Source organism: Quercus lobata, chromosome 4, assembly GCF_001633185.2.
Source record: "Quercus lobata isolate SW786 chromosome 4, ValleyOak3.0 Primary Assembly, whole genome shotgun sequence".
Lineage (NCBI taxonomy): Eukaryota > Viridiplantae > Streptophyta > Magnoliopsida > Fagales > Fagaceae > Quercus > Quercus lobata.
In genome coordinates this window covers 65370324-65385864 of record NC_044907.1, presented here as the reverse complement: position 1 = coordinate 65385864, position 15541 = coordinate 65370324, and the positions used below count along the sequence as shown (strand labels likewise).

At 45.3% G+C, this 15541-nt stretch overlaps 3 protein-coding genes across 3 annotated transcripts; all 3 read right to left on the bottom strand.

Annotated features, from left to right (window-relative positions):
* Nucleotides 1–4858: 4858 nt before the first annotated feature.
* On the bottom strand, nt 4859–8262 carry LOC115985614. Its single transcript, XM_031108540.1, has 4 exons — nt 8061–8262; nt 6743–7937; nt 5803–6304; nt 4859–4873 (listed from the first exon to the last, which is right to left on the bottom strand). Exons 1-4 carry the CDS (start codon nt 8260–8262, stop codon nt 4859–4861), a joined length of 1914 nt encoding a protein of 637 aa, XP_030964400.1.
* Nucleotides 8263–9176: 914 nt separating this feature from the next.
* On the bottom strand, nt 9177–10244 carry LOC115985613. The gene is made up of 2 exons (XM_031108539.1): nt 9855–10244; nt 9177–9656 (listed from the first exon to the last, which is right to left on the bottom strand). The coding sequence occupies exons 1-2, from the start codon at nt 10242–10244 to the stop codon at nt 9177–9179; spliced, it is 870 nt and encodes a 289-aa protein (XP_030964399.1).
* A 4424-nt stretch (nt 10245–14668) lies between these two features.
* Nucleotides 14669–15163, bottom strand: LOC115985611. Its single transcript, XM_031108538.1, has one exon. The coding sequence runs from the start codon at nt 15161–15163 to the stop codon at nt 14669–14671; it is 495 nt and encodes a 164-aa protein (XP_030964398.1).
* Between the last annotated feature and the right edge of the window lie 378 nt (nt 15164–15541).

Here is a 15541-nt window from a genome sequence, read left to right as displayed (position 1 = left end):
TGTCGTCCACCTCGTCCACACTAAGGGCTTCTCTGTTGAAGCGAGTGATAAATGACCGCAGGCTTTTGTTCTCCCCATGTTCTATGGTCAGTAAGCTGGACGAAGAGCGCTTGTGCCTCTGTCCCCCGATGAAATTGTTAACAAACAATTTGCTTAACTCTTCGAAAGAACTTACGGAACTTGGGGGGATTTTACTGAACCAAACTCGTGCCGGGCCTTTAAGGGTAGTAGGGAAGGCTCGACACATGATTTCATCAGGGACCCCTTGAAGGTGCATTATTGTCTTGAATGTTGCAATGTGATCAAAGGGATCACGCGTCCCATCATACGAGTCCAGGGAAGGTAGTTTGAACTTTGAAGGTAGAGGGTGGCCATTGATGGAAGCCGTAAAAGGAGAGTCAGTTCTTTGGACCAAATCTTCTATAGGATTCGTTCTCCTCATGTTCTCCTTCATCTCCTCCATGACTTTCTTCATTTGGTCCATCTCCTCTTTCAAGTGTGGCACTGCCCGTGAAGTGGTGCCTCTAAACTGGCTTCCAACCTCAGTATTCTCTCTGTCACCATGGCCTTGTGTCTGTCCTGCGTGTTCCTCACGTGTCTGTCTTCTCTGACTGATCTCCATCCTTAACTCCTGGTTTTGGCGAGTCAATTCCGCCATTGCAGCCGCCATGGATTGCGTATTCTGAACAGATGACGTCTGCATGACTGGTACAGATTGGCGATCACGCTGGGGATCACTTGAAGCGCCTCTGCTTCCCTGACGGCCAGGGCTAGTAGCCCTCGACCTGGTCCTGACCATCCTAACCCTTTGTCGCGGAAAAGAAAGTCGCAAAACAACCTTCACTTCCCACAGACGGCGCCAACTGATATCACTCCGAATCAGTAAGGTGGATGGCCTGGCTTCGGTGGGCTATCGAAACGGTTGATGGCCTGCAAGGAAGAAAACGTGATCAAAGAGGAGACCGGAGAAGACCAGTCGAACCCCCTCCGATGGAGAAGTTAGTCTCGTAGAGAAGGAAGTTCCAAGTATTTTGGAAAAATGTCTGAGAGAAAATCTGACCACTATCGGGTTCAGACCGGTCCCTTATATAGGGAGCCTGGGACGGTTATTTGTCCAATAACCTCCCCAGGATTTGTGGAAACCAACAACTCCGGAGTTAACTACCTCAACGGATATAAAACTGTAACCGCTAATGGAAGTTAACTTATGGGAAGGGTTTGTTGAGATTGTTGCGGGTTTAGTCGAAAGTCTAAGTGTTGAGCTTTCGTCCGGCTGGTGTAGGACGGTTTAGTCGTCCAAGGATATCTAACGATTGCTCATGGACGAACCTAATGGACGATTATGTCGTCCATGGGAGACTTTAATTTATGGAGTGGTGCTATTATTCATGGACGTTTCTCCTTCTTCTGGATAAACTCTTGAATCAACCTGCGCTGTAGGCTCTGGACGATCCATTTGGACGATCTGGAGATGGATTATTTTCCAATTCTCTATCATCCTTAAATTGATAAGAGCCTTACACTTGTTAACCATCTGGACCTTCACTTAAGTGTCTGTCCCATCGGACATCCACCTTATCTTTCTGTGAGTTGCATTGGCCAATGTAACATTGTTCGCCTATCTTCTCCACATTAATGCGGCTGGAAAAGTAGCTTCCTTGCATTTAATGCGGCAGTTGTGGTTTCCCCCTGGTCGTCTTACATTTTCTTCCTTCTTCCTGCTTTGTGAGGCTCACCCTACTACCCACATTTGTTTGGGATGATTCTTCACTGTGGATGGGGCGCACATTGGGCCCGTATTTGGTGTGTCCGAGGAGACATTCCTCCTCGGACGTCTTTTTAAATAAGTTGGGCTCAACAGGGTTGGGTTGGAAGTCTTTTGTCCCCCTTTTCCCTTTTGGTCATGGCTGGACTCCATGCGGGGCCTAAGGCCCATTGTTGACTTGGGAATTTTACCCCTACAATAGCCCCTCAAAATTCCGGCTCTTTCTCTCTTGTCCGAGGAGGAAAGGCGGGATTTTGACATTCATAGGATCATTTACTGTGGATTCCGGCTTCACCCGTGCGGAGATATGCTTCCCATGTGCCTCATTAATGCTGAAGGCGTTTAATGACCCCTGAGGTGCTAATTATTGCTTTTAGCGGTTTTATATCCTTTCAATCCGACGGTTGGGTGCCAGATCAACGGTTGATATCATTTCCATTTCTCTAGGCGGGAGTATGGCTGTCTAGCTTCTCCCGGATATATAAGATTTTTAAAAGGCATTTCCTCCCCATTTTTTGGACAAGCACTCAGAGCACTCCAGTACCTTCCCTTTCAAAGTGTTCAAGCCTTCGCAGTCGTCCCCTTGAAGATTTCTGGCAAGTTCCTTACCCGTAAGTGCACATTTCTTTTCTGTTGCCCTTCCCTGTGTTATTCCTTAAGTAAATCATCGTTGCGTTGCCTAGGATTAGGGGGATGGGTAAGCTTGAGAAAATGGTAGACTCTCTAGTCGGTATGGAAGGCTTCAGGGCGAAGTACCATATTCTGCCGGAAGTAGGTCTAGAGTATTGCCATTTGGAGGAAATTTTGATCAAGAGAAAGACGGGGCAGGTCGCCATTCCAATGATAGCATTCGTGGAGGGAGGAATGACGATCCCAATGGGAAGGATAACTAGGGATTATTTGCGTGGTCATAGGTTAACCCCCCACCAGTGCGCCGCGAACATGTTCCGCATCCTGGGGTGCATAGATGTCTTGAACAATCAGATGAACCTCGGCCTTTCGTGGCACGACGTGGTTCATCTATATGAATGCCATAGCCTCGGCGACTCATATTACCTAAAGTCCAGGTCCGATGAGGTGAGGTTGATATCCTGCCTTCCTAAGTCCAACAAAGGCTTGAAGGACGACCTTTTGATCGCCTCCGAACCATGGCACGACGGTATTCACTGTCCGGTCAGGGCAGGAAAACCAGGTGGGGCATCATAGAATTAGATCCCCTTGAGGGGACCTTAGTCTTGAGCTTTCTTTTCCTTTTTCAGTTTTGGTTCTGTTTATTTGCCTCCTCAGACTAATGTACCCCTTTTCTTTGGGCTTCGCAGACAAGGAGCGAATGTCTCCTCGGCTAAGCTTGGTTAACGTCCCGGCACTCAATTTTCTTCTAAGATCTGAGATTTACGTGAGCGCGGACGGGCAACTGCGATCTGCTCCTCTGATTTTGGACTACGTGCCTCTCTCGCGATCCGTAGTAGATGCTGGTCAAGCCATTAGGGCCGGTAGTCCAAGGTTAGCACGCATTGACGTTTCCATACCGGGATTTCTCGCTTCGAGAGACTTACCTCCCGTCCAGCTGCCTGCTCAGCGCATTCTTCCCACAGTAGTTGTCCTTGGGGAAGAAGCTGGTTCCTCGCAATCATCCTTGGAGGATCAGATTGACCAGTTCCACTTCACTGAGGAGAGAGAGGTGTCGGCTAGGCCAGTAGAGCTTTTAGACTCCGATTCAGACCTAGACCGAGCCTCAGCTGCCCCCAATCTTGGTCTGGTAATTGCACAAGTTCATACCAGCCAAGAAATCAAGGAAGAAGGCATGGATCTGAAACCCAGGTCTGGTCTCAAGGGCCTCCTTTCCAATAGGAATAAAGGGCAATCTTCCAAGGATGCCCCAAAGGAGTAGCCTACTTCCAAGGCTCCTCTTCCTCTTCCACCCACCTCGGATGCAGCACTACAGCCTATGCCTAATTTGAGGCGAAAAAGGCCTGTGGAAGAGTTGGAGGAGGGCGAGGTTGGCCGTGAAAAGGCCAAGCACCAGAAGAAGGGCAAAGAGAATAAAGAGCCCAATGAGAAGAGGACCAGGTCCGTTGACAGCCGAGACGAGGCTGCTATTCGGAGGGAACAGCGGACCTGGTCGCCACGGCTGGAGTTGGATGGCGCTTCGATCTCTTGGGACGTAACTCTTTGGGAAGCCCAGCGAGGACAGGCGTCATTCCTGGCCGAGGCCCTGCAACAGCCCCTCCTTTTGCCTCGAGATATGGAGGGTCTTCGGGCTACTCGGCAACCAGACCTTTTCATGTCGCTAAAGAGGGACATGGTTATGGTAAGTAAAACTTCTCTTATCTAGCTTTCTTATTCCGTATCTGGTTGTTCGTCATTCTCTTTTAATTTGGTCTCTATTTTTTGCGTAGGTCACTCAACAAATTTTCATTGCCGAGGAGTGGGCCAAGAAGGCTCGTGAGGACCTACACAATGAGGCTAAGTCCCGCCTCGCTGCTAAGACGGCTGCCGGCGACCTTAGGCAGGAAAAAGATCGCCTAAGCAGTAAGGTGAAGGAGGCGCAGAGGGCTCGCGCGAGTGCCGAGGTCGGACATAAGAACGTCACCAAGCAGGTTGAGGATCTACGCCAACAGCTCCGCCAGTTTGAGGAAAAACTCGCGACAGAGAAGCAGGCGGTCTCAGATCTCAAGGCCGAGCTTGCAAAGGTCAAGGATGAGGCTCGCTTGGCCAGGAAGGCGGCTGAGAAAGCGGTGGCGACCTCATATGATCGCGGAGTCAGGGACACTGAGATTAGGCTGACCGAGGAGGTGGCCGTCGTATGCAAGGACTACATCACCATGTCTTAGGGTGTAGCCTTGGATCGGGCAGTAGTTCCAGCGGACTTCGATCTCCGGAAAATTGAGAATATATTTTTTCCGGAGGATATTCGTGAGATTCCGGACGCGGTTGCCCCTGAAGAGCCTCTCTTAACGAAGGCCTTAGCCTCGGACTCCCCTATGCCTGAAGCTGAGGATGCGCAACCAGCCGCGAAGGACAAGTCGCCTGAGGACAGTCTCTAAATCATGTTGTTCCACTGTCTTTCCTGCTTTCATCATGAATGAATGTCTATTCTGCCACTAACTGTTGAAAACCAAGCATGAATGAACAAATATGTAAAAAATGATAGTCGATAATCATATAAGATTGATTCGAGGTTAATTTCCCCTAAGTCTGTGGTCCGAGGAGCCAGGTAGGACTTGGGTTCTGTTTAACACTTAGTGAAAATGCTTCGAGGTTAATTTCCCCCAAGTCTGTGGTCCGAGGAGCCAGGCAGGACTTGGATTCTGTTTAACACTTAGTGAAAATGCTTTGAGGTTAATTTCCCCCAAGTCTATGGTTCGAGGAGCCAGGCAGGACTTGGATTCTATTTAACACTTAGTGAAAATGCTTCGAGGTTAATTTCCCCCAAGTCTGTGGTCCGAGGAGCCAGGCAGGACTTGGGTTCTGTTTAACACTTAGTGAAAATGCTTCGAGGTTAATTTCCCCCAAGTCTGTGGTCCGAGGAGCCAGGCAGGACTTGGATTCTGTTTAACACTTAGTGAAAATGCTTCGAGGTTAATTTCCCCCAAGTCTGTGGTTCGAGGAGCCAGGTAGGACTTGGGTTCTGTTTAACACTTAGTGAAAAATGCTTCGAGGTTAATTTCCCCCAAGTCTGTGGTCCGAGGAGCCAGGTAGGACTTGGGTTCTGTTTAACACTTAGTGAAAAATGCTTCGAGGTTAATTTCCCCCAAGTCTGTGGTCTGAGAAGCCAGGCAGGACTTGGGTTTTATTTAACACTTAGTCCAAGTAGCTGTACAGTAATGTGGTGCCAAAAATTATGTCTTTCATTTATAACAGTACCTTTTCAGGTTATTTACATTCCAAGGGCGTGGCACTACATGTTCATCCAAATCTTCCAAAAAGTAGGCTCCTATGCCGGCTATGGAGGTGATACGATATGGGCCTTCCCGATTTGGTCCGAGTTTCCCCCACGCAGGGTTTCTCGCAGTGCCAAGGACCTTCCTTAGTACCAGATCCCCAGGCGCCAGGGGCCTCAGCTTCACCTTGGCATCGTAACCTTGCTTGAGCTTTTGCTGATAGTGGGCAAATTGGACCATTGCGCTTTCCCTTCTTTCCTCGATGAGGTCCAAGCTTTTTTCTAGAAGTCCATTGTTGGCACCGGGGCAGAATGCAGTGATCCTTTGTGTTGGGAAGTTTACCTCCAGTGGAATGACAGCCTCAGCCCCATAGGTCATCGAAAAGGGGGTTTCCCCTGTGGACCTATGAGGCGTGGTGCGGTATGTCCACAAGACATGGGCCAACTCTTCGACCCACCTCCCTTTCGCATCGTCTAACCTCTTTTTCAGCTCATTCACTATAGTTTTGTTGACGGCCTCCGCCTGCCCATTACCCTGCGGGTAAGCTGGTGTGGAGTATCTGTTGGTAATTCCCAGCTCACTACAGTACCTTCTGAAAGCTTTACTATCAAACTGGAGGCCGTTGTCCGAGATCAGTGTGTGAGGTATCCCGAATCTAGTGATGATATTTTTCCAAATAAATTTATTGGCATCAACGTCCCTAATATTCGCCAACGCCTTGGCTTCCACCCATTTCGTGAAATAATCTGTGCCGACGAGAATAAATCTCTTGTTCCCTGCCGCTTTGGGAAATGGTCCCAGGATGTCTAGGCCCCACTGTGCGAATGGCCAAGGGTTGGACAGCGGGTTGAGGTTTTCGCCAGGCTGATGTATATTCGAAGCGAACCTTTGACACTGGTTGCACTTCTTCACATATTCCTACGCCTCTTTCTGCATGCTCGGCCACCAGTAACCCTATGTTATGGCCCTATGGGATAGGGACCTACCCCCCTTATGACTTCCACAAATTCTTTCGTGTAATTCCTCCAAGATGAGTTCAGTGGCCTCTAGGTGCACACACAGCAAGTACGGCCCTGAGAATGAGCGCCTGTACAATTTGGAGTCTTCGGACAACCAGAATCGAGAGGCCTTCCTTCTAATCTTGTCGGCCTCGTTCTTATTGTCCGGTAAAGTATCGTGCTTTAAGAACAGCACTAGAGGGTCCATCCAACTAGGTCCAGCCCTGACGTTGTGGACCCGTATATCATTGGCCCTCGTCGTCGTTGGGTGGTAAAGATCTTCCACGAGAATAACCCGGGGAAGTGGTTGAGCCGAGGAGGTGGCTAGCGTTGCAAGAGAATCAGCATGGGTGTTCCCGCTTCTTGACACATGCGACAGATTGAAGTGACAAAAATGGGTCTGCAGGCATTTAACTTGGACTAAGTACTCTTGCATTCTTTCATCCTTCGCCTCTAGCTCCCCGTTTACTTGTCCCACGATGAGTCTCGAATCCGAGAACATGTTCAAGAATTTTCCACCCATTTTCCGGATCATTGACATTCCTTCCAATAGTGCCTCATACTCGGCTTCATTATTCGTGGCGGAGAATCCAAGCCTCAGCGATTTTTCGATGGTTATCCCCTCGGGGGAGACCAGAACTAGCCCCACTCCTGAGCCCCTTTGATTGGCTGCACCGTCGACGTGTGCTTTCCACCAATTGTGTTCCTGCTGAGAGATTGTGCTGATCAATTTCCCATCAGGACTTAGTGATCCTGACCCTTCCTTTCCTTGTAGTGTGGGCTCCGCGAATTCGGCTACCAGATCGGCGAGGACCTGACCTTTTATAGCGGTGTGAGGCATGTACCTAATGTCAAAGGCGCCCAGAATCATTCCCCATTTTGCAATTCTGCTTGTGTAGTCGGCACTGCGGAGAATGGATCTCAATGGAAGTTGAGTTAACACAACCACAGTGTGTGCCTGGAAATAGTGGGGGAGCTTTTGCGTGGCTTGTACGATTGCCAAGACGGCCTTTTCGAGAGGTAGGTAACGTGTTTCTGCTTCGTGCAGCGATTTGCTAACGTAGTAGTCGGGCCGTTGCGTGCCATTGTCTTCTCGGATTAGCACTAAACTTATTGCATGAGAGGCCACAGCAATGTAGGCGAATAGCACCTCGTCGGCCTCAGGATTGGACATAATTGGTGGTCGGGCGAGGTAATCCTTAAGCTGTTGGAAAGCTAAAGCACACTCCTCAGTCCACTCGAAGCCCTTCCACTTGTTTAATAGGAGGAAAAAAGGTCTGCATCTGTCCGCTGAACGGGAAATGAAACGGTTCAAAGCGGCAATCATGCCGGTGAGCTTTTGGACCTATTTGGGATTTCGAGAAGGCTGCAGGCTATGAATAGCTCTTATTTGGTCAGGGTTAACTTCTATACCTCTGTGGGTCACCATGTAACCTAAGAATTTCCCTGATCCCACCCCAAATGAACACTTGGACGCGTTAAGTCGCAGCTTGTACTTTCTCAGAATTCGAAAGATGTCGCCGAGGTCTTTGACGTGGTCGGCTACCAATTTGCTTTTTACCACCATGTCATCTATATACACTTCAATGCTCTTTCCCATCTGCTGTTCAAACATCCTGGTCATCATCCTTTGGTAGGTTGACCCGGCATTCTTTAAGCCAAAGGGCATCACCTTATAATGATAATTTCCAATGGGGGTGACAAAAGCAGTTTTTTCTTGGTCCTCAGCGGCTAGAGGTATCTGATGGTAGCCCTGGAAGGCGTCCAAAAAACTCATTCAGGGGTGTCTGACGGTCGAATCTATCAATCGGTCTATCCGTGGCATAGGGAAGGGATCCTTCGAGCAGGCCTTGTTTAGGTCCGTGAAGTCTACGCAGACCTGCTATTTCCCGTTCTTCTTTTTTACCATGACTATGTTGGCTAACCATTCGGGATAGAATACCTCCTTGATAGCCCCTACTTTCTTCAATTTTGTGACCTCCTCTCTCACAGTGTCTGCATGTTCTTTCGACGGTCGCCGAGGAGGCTGCTTCTTAGGCGTTATAGCCGGGTTAACATTAAGGTGATGGCAGATAAAATCTGAGTCAACCCCAAGGGCCTCGTAGGGGTCCCAGGCGAATACGTCCACGTTCTGTCGGAGAAAATCAATTAGTATTGACTTCTCTTGGGGCGGTAATTATGAGCCGACCTGAAAAAACCTCTCGGGGTCTGATCCGACGAGTACTTTCTCCAGATCCTCACAACTCACCTCCATGACTGGTCCTCCACCACCCGAAGCTGGGACTGGGGTCATTAATTGCTATAAGCCGTTCTCGGCTGAAGTGGAAGGTTTACTATTTGGTCGTCGCGAGATTGCGGACACCATGCATTGCCTGGCCATCGCTTGGTTCCCTATTATTTCTTTGACTTGACCTCTTGACGGATACTTCACTTTTTGGTGTAGGGTTGATGGCACAGCCCCTAGTGCATGAAGCCATGGTCGGGCCACGATAGCTGTGTAGGGGGAGTACGCATCTACCACAATGAAGTTCACACCACAATGAAGTTCACTTCCACCACGTCAGAGTCTGTTTGTACAGGCAGCCTGATCATGCCTTTCGGGGTGATTGTTTTTCCTTCGAAACTGACCAAAGGGGAATCGTATGGCGACAGGTCCTCTGGCTTCAGGTTCAATCTTTTATACAAGTCGAGATACATTACTTCCACGGTGCTGCCTTGATCAACTAGCACCCTCTTGACGTCATAACCCCCAATTCTGAGCGTGATGACTAGGGCGTCGTCGTGGGGTTGAAGGGTTCCCAGTTTGTCCTCATCCGAGAATCCGATTAAGGGCGTGGGACTTGCTCTGGCCCTTTTAGATTCCCTGCCATCGGCTTCAGACGGGAGCCTGCCCACTGACATTACTCTGAGAGGATTGGATCCGGTCCTTCTAGGTGCGGCGAGGATGACATTTATTGTGCCAATGGGCGGCCTCAATGCTCTTTGCCTGGTTTCGATGTTTGATTGCTCCTGCCATCCGACAGGGTGATGTAATAAATGTCTCAACTTCCCCTCTCGGACTAGTCGGTTCAAGTGGTTCTTCAGATTCCTACAATCATCGGTGAGGTGACCCGGCTCTTAGTGGTATGCGCAATACAGATTCTGGTTACGTTTTGAGGGGTCACCTGCCATCTTGCTCGGCCATTGAAAGAATGGTTCGCACTTCACCTTCTCTAGGATCTTGTGTAATGGTTCTCGGAACACAGCATGGACTGCCTGTGCCCCAGTGGATCCAGACTGTTCCGCGTAGTCTCTTCTCAGCCTGTTACTGCTGTTAAAGCGGTCCAACTTGAAGTCCCTCCTCTCCTGAGGGACAACCTTCACTTTACCCTTCCCTATCTGCTGGTCCTCCTCGACCCTTTTGTACTTGTCAATTCTGTCCATGAGTTGGCACACGCTAGTGGTCGGTTTCCCAGTCAGGGATTTCCTTAAGCCATGCTCCGTCGGCAGGCCCCTCTTGAACGTACTGATGGCGACATCGTCGTAGTTTCCCTTTATCTCATTATACATTTCCCAGTACCTGTCTGAATAGGCCTTCAGTGTTTCTCCTTCTCGCATGGACAAGGATAGGAGGGAATCTAGGGGCCGAGGGACTCTGCTGTTGGTGATGAAGCGGGAACCAAAAGCCTGTGTCAGCTGCTTAAAGGAATTTATGGAATTTGGCTTAAGGCCATCAAACCATCTCATCGCTATAGGTCCCAGGCTAGACGAAAACACCTTACACATTAACGCCTCGTCTCTGGAATGGACAGCCATTCTCTGGTTAAATTGGCTTACATGCTCTACTGGGTCAGTCCGACCATTGTATATGGCAAATGTTGGTTGATGGAACCGTCGAGGAAGCTCTGCCCCCTCTATTCTATGCGTGAAAGGCGACTAGGAGATGCGATCCAGGGCCTTGCTCATGGCATCGTTGGCTAGGCCTTGGTAAGATGGGCTTTTGTGGCTACGTTTGCGAGGTCTCTCTTCCTCGTAGGAAAAAGTCTCGCTTGGGGGGGTTCTTGATCTCGGCCTGTATTCATTATCCTCATCACTGCTAGTGTCCGAGTCGGGTGAAGGATGTTTTCGCTGCGCTCGGCGCAGCTTCTTCTTCAAATCATAAATTTCTTGCTGTAAAGCCTTTCGATCGTTTTGCTTATGGGATGCATGACCTTTCCCTTTCGAACGGCTCCTGCTCGTGTGAGAGGTGTTCACACTGCCCTCTCGTTGCTTGTCTTGGTCTTTCTCCCGTTCGAGATTCAAAAAATTGTCTTGCCGTTGGGAATCTGCACGTCTGGTTTGGCGCGGACCTGATCCTTCAATTTCTTACAGTTTCACTTGTCGAGACACAAGTTCTCCCCACAGACGGCGCCAATTGTAGGGTCGGTCTTTGGGGCCCAGGTCCAACAAGTAAGTGATTCTGGCCCAAAGAACCCTGGACAATGAATTTGTAGAGAACGGGTTACAGAACTAGGGCTGGACGAAGTGAACGTTAGTTAATTGTATGCCATGCAGCAATTTGAACGTAAGAATATCTCCTTAAAGTCCACAGGATACTCGGCCCGAGGAGACGGATGGGTGCACCTCTGGTTCTGATCCAAGACTATTGCCTTCCTCTCTCTTTCTATATCCTTTTTGTTTTCCAATTTTCGATCCGTTTTTCATGGGGATTTCCTTCTCTTATATAGCCTCCTTAAATTGATAAGAGCCTTACACTTGTTAACCATCTGGACCTTCACTTAAGTGTCTATCCCATCGGACATCCACCTTATCTTTCTGTGAGTTGCATTGGCCAATATAACACTGTTCGCCTGTCTTCTCCACATTAATGCAGCTGGAAAAGTAGCTTCCTTGCATTTAATGCGGCAGTTGTGGTTTCCCCCTGGTCGTCTTACATTTTCTTCCTTCTTCCTGCTTTGTGAGGCTCACCCTACTACCCACATTTGTTTGGGATGATTCTTCACTGTGGATGGGGCGCACATTGGGCCCGTATTTGGTGTGTCCGAGGAGACATTCCTCCTTGGACGTCTTTTTAAATAAGTTGGGCTCAACAGGGTTGAGCTGGAAGTCTTTTGGTCCCCCTTTTCCCTTTTGATCATGGCTGGACTCCGTACGGGGTCCAAGGCCCATTGTTGACTTGGGAATTTTACCCCTACATAGCCCATGCTTATGCATGGGAATAATGAATTGTAGTAGTGCTATTCATGTTAGTTTGGGTTATAAAAAATATAGAATAATAGCTCGACTAGGACATTTGGAGGTACTAAAATAGTTTTTTCTTAAAATGTTCATGATATTGGTTACATCAAGTTTCTCATTACACTATTATTGTGTATATAATTTTGAAAATCGTTATTAGATACTACATATACAATATCAATTCACAATCCCTGTTATGAAATTCAACTAAATACAATACAAAAAGTCTATACCAATGTACATCGTAGACATTTGCATGAACAGAATGAGCAATACTCTATTCATGCAAATATGTCTTTTTGCATCTTGTACTAGTACTAATAAAAGAGTGATCTTGATCCCTAACTACCCTAACTATGTACAAAAGGATAAGCAGCCCCTAATAAAACACTCTTTATGATATTGCCGCAAATCACAAATTGGCATGTTCAGAAAATATCAAAAATATACATATTAATTATTATGTTTATTCTTTATTATTTTATTACCATTTTAATTTTTTCAAAATATACTGAGTTCTGAAAGTTTATATTTTTTATGTTTATACTTAATCACCATTCTATTAATTCTCACCAAGTTCACTTAGAATGGGTTTAACAATGAAAATAAACATTAAAAATTTATATTTATTATAATATTTGAGGGTTTTTTCTAATTATTTATTGTTATTGTTAATGTTATTTATATATCAAAATTTTATTTTTATTTTTATTTTTATTACTACTACTACTATTGTTATTATTATTATTTTTCCGTCACATTTGTCGGCATTATATTAGAGGCAATGATGATCAGCATTGAATCAACATCAATGGCTAATCACTAATGTGTGAAGTCTTGTTTAGTTACTTTTTGATAGATAATTTTCTTACTTTTGTGATCTCTAGGACCTATCTTGCAGTGTGTCTAGAAAGGGAAAGTGGTTTAGGGTCATTAAAAAAACTGCAAAACATGTGGCAAATTTTGAGGGAGAGATAATAATAATATTAACAATAATAATAATAATATTATCAATAACAAGAGCAATAAAAGTACGGAAATTTTTTTATTTTAATTATCCATCCGCCACAGTTTGGTTCTATGTACCCATTGCTGCATGAACGCAAAATTACCGCCACCACTAGATCGGGAGAGATCTAATACCACCACAACATTTATGTTGATCGGTGCACGAAAGAGAGATGGAGAGAGAAGATAGAAATGTAGAAAAACAGAGAGTCAGGGTTAGCGAGAGAGATAAGAGAGGGTTATTATATTTGGGTTAGCAAGGAATAGTATCTCAATAGATGTGGTGAGTTAGGGTTGAATGTTAAATTTTTTTAGTACCGTGAGTTCTTTTAAATCTTTAGCTAAAATAGCTACACTGATGTGAATATTCTCAACTGCGATTACTGGAGCTTTAATTTCAATCAAGGACAAGTTTAATTTGCTCGACCATGAAATGGTCTTTGAGCTCATCGTAAGCTCAGTCGTGGCAACTGCAATGCTCGAAGCAGTCTTGGGAGGTCTTGTAACCGATGCTTACGGGCTAAAGACGAAAATCAGTCGAGGATGCTATATTATAGACCAAAATAAAAAGTAAAAAGTAAAAACCCAACAATCATGCTTAAACAATATGGAGGAAAAATCTTATGTCTGGTTGGATATTTCCCCAAGGAACATCCGGAAAGGGTTTTGAATAGCAACAAATGAGCACTAAAGAATCCCTTTCCAACAAAACCATGTTATACTTATACCCCAGTGAATCCATAGTTGAAGAACATCAAAAAGTGCAATGGAAGATTGAAGAAAATAGCATCAATGATAAGTCGTTTTCATCTTCTACTGCATTCGTCTGCGACAGGTTATGGTTCGCACCCTACACGTCGTTTTACTATTTTAATTAAAACAAAATGGATGCCAGAGCTTTACATAAGACAGTGCTTTCTTAGTTGCTAGTTGCCTAATAGAATTTGACCGTTCTCAGTTTTCCGAGCATATAAGACTATAATTAAATACATCCCGACTATTACTCTACTGAACTAGACATTTTCCATTTAGCTTATCATCGGGACAATTCATTCCTAAACTCTATGCCAATGTACATTGTACATATTTGCCTGAACGATACATTATTCATGCAAATATATACAATTGTGTATGCTTTACATGAATCGTAAACGTAAACATATATTTGTCATTTTTTTCAATAAAAAATTCCATAATCAAAAATTTAGTTTGGGTTATTAATGGTTAAAATTATCTGTAAATGTCATTCCTACACAAAAAATATATATAAGGAATGTTTATACTTAATTTATAAATAAAATTAGATTCAAAGTACACATATTAAACAAATTCTTTACTCAATAAATATAGCTTTGTTTCTATTTTTTAGAGGACACTTTGAAACCAACAAGCAATAAAACTTAACATGAAATCTTAAACCTTTGAGCAATATGACTTCATTGTACTATTTCTTTTTAATGGAAATTTACTCATTTAAGATGAATTAATAACGTCCAAATTTAAGAACCAAACATTCATCTCTTTTCCCTCCTTCACTCAACATTTTAATTAGCCGCCACCTCCAAATAGTAAAATTAAATCAGGAAATATTTAGTTTTAAAGTGCAAGAAAATATATCATTAAAAAAACATAATTCAAAGCAACCATATAAATTTAAAGAATAAAAATTATTTTTACATATTATAATGAAACTCATTAAACAATGAAGCATAAATACCTAATGATTGCTAAACTGATTACTACAGTAATATATATATATATATATATATATATTTGAAACTGGATTCAAACTTTCATTAAATCAAAGAAGCATCAGAGTTTACAGATTCAAACGCAACTGATGGAACCTCTTCCATCCAAAATAAATCAGAAATTACATGTTGGGCATATCTAGCTAGCACATGTGCCACCCTATTACCATTTCTCTTAGTGCAGCTCACAGAAATCCACTCCAAAGCTCCCATCAGATGCCTAATGTCACCAACAACATGCCCAATAGCTAACTGGTTGTCCTTGCCTGAAGCAATACTCCTCGTAACATTGGCACTATCGCCTTCCACTATCAGCACTGTGAAGCCAGCATCTATTACAAATTCCAACGCCTTCCGACACATGAGCAGTTCTGCCTCCTCACTGCACTGGACTGCCTGACCTTTGGCTGTCATCGCTGCCATGACTTCTCTACTAGAGTTTCTGATCACAGCACCAAACCCAGAACTGGCATTACCTGCGAAAACTGCTGCATTGTAATTTAGCTTATACACGGACTGTGGTGGAGGTTGCCAGCTCATTCTAGCATTCTACATTACCTAACGAGTCGCACCCTGCACATCATCAGCTTGTAAATTGTCTTGTGACTACTAGAACTCCTCAAGCAATTCAGCAGCACGCCTATTCAACTAGCCCGATTCCAGAAATTTGCCTCCATGCACCACTCTGTTCCGCTAGTTCCAAATCAACCAAGCCTGCACTAACATCAACTCCACCTCTGTTTTGTCCATCCAATCTAGCAGGTACTCCAATAGAGCTACAAAGTCAGATTGCCCCGTCCCACACTTCTGCAAGGCCCTAACACTACCATGCCAAATATCCTAAGCTGCTGTACATTCCCATAAAACATGAATGGTTGATTCCTGAAATCTGGCACAGAACGGACACGACTCATCCAA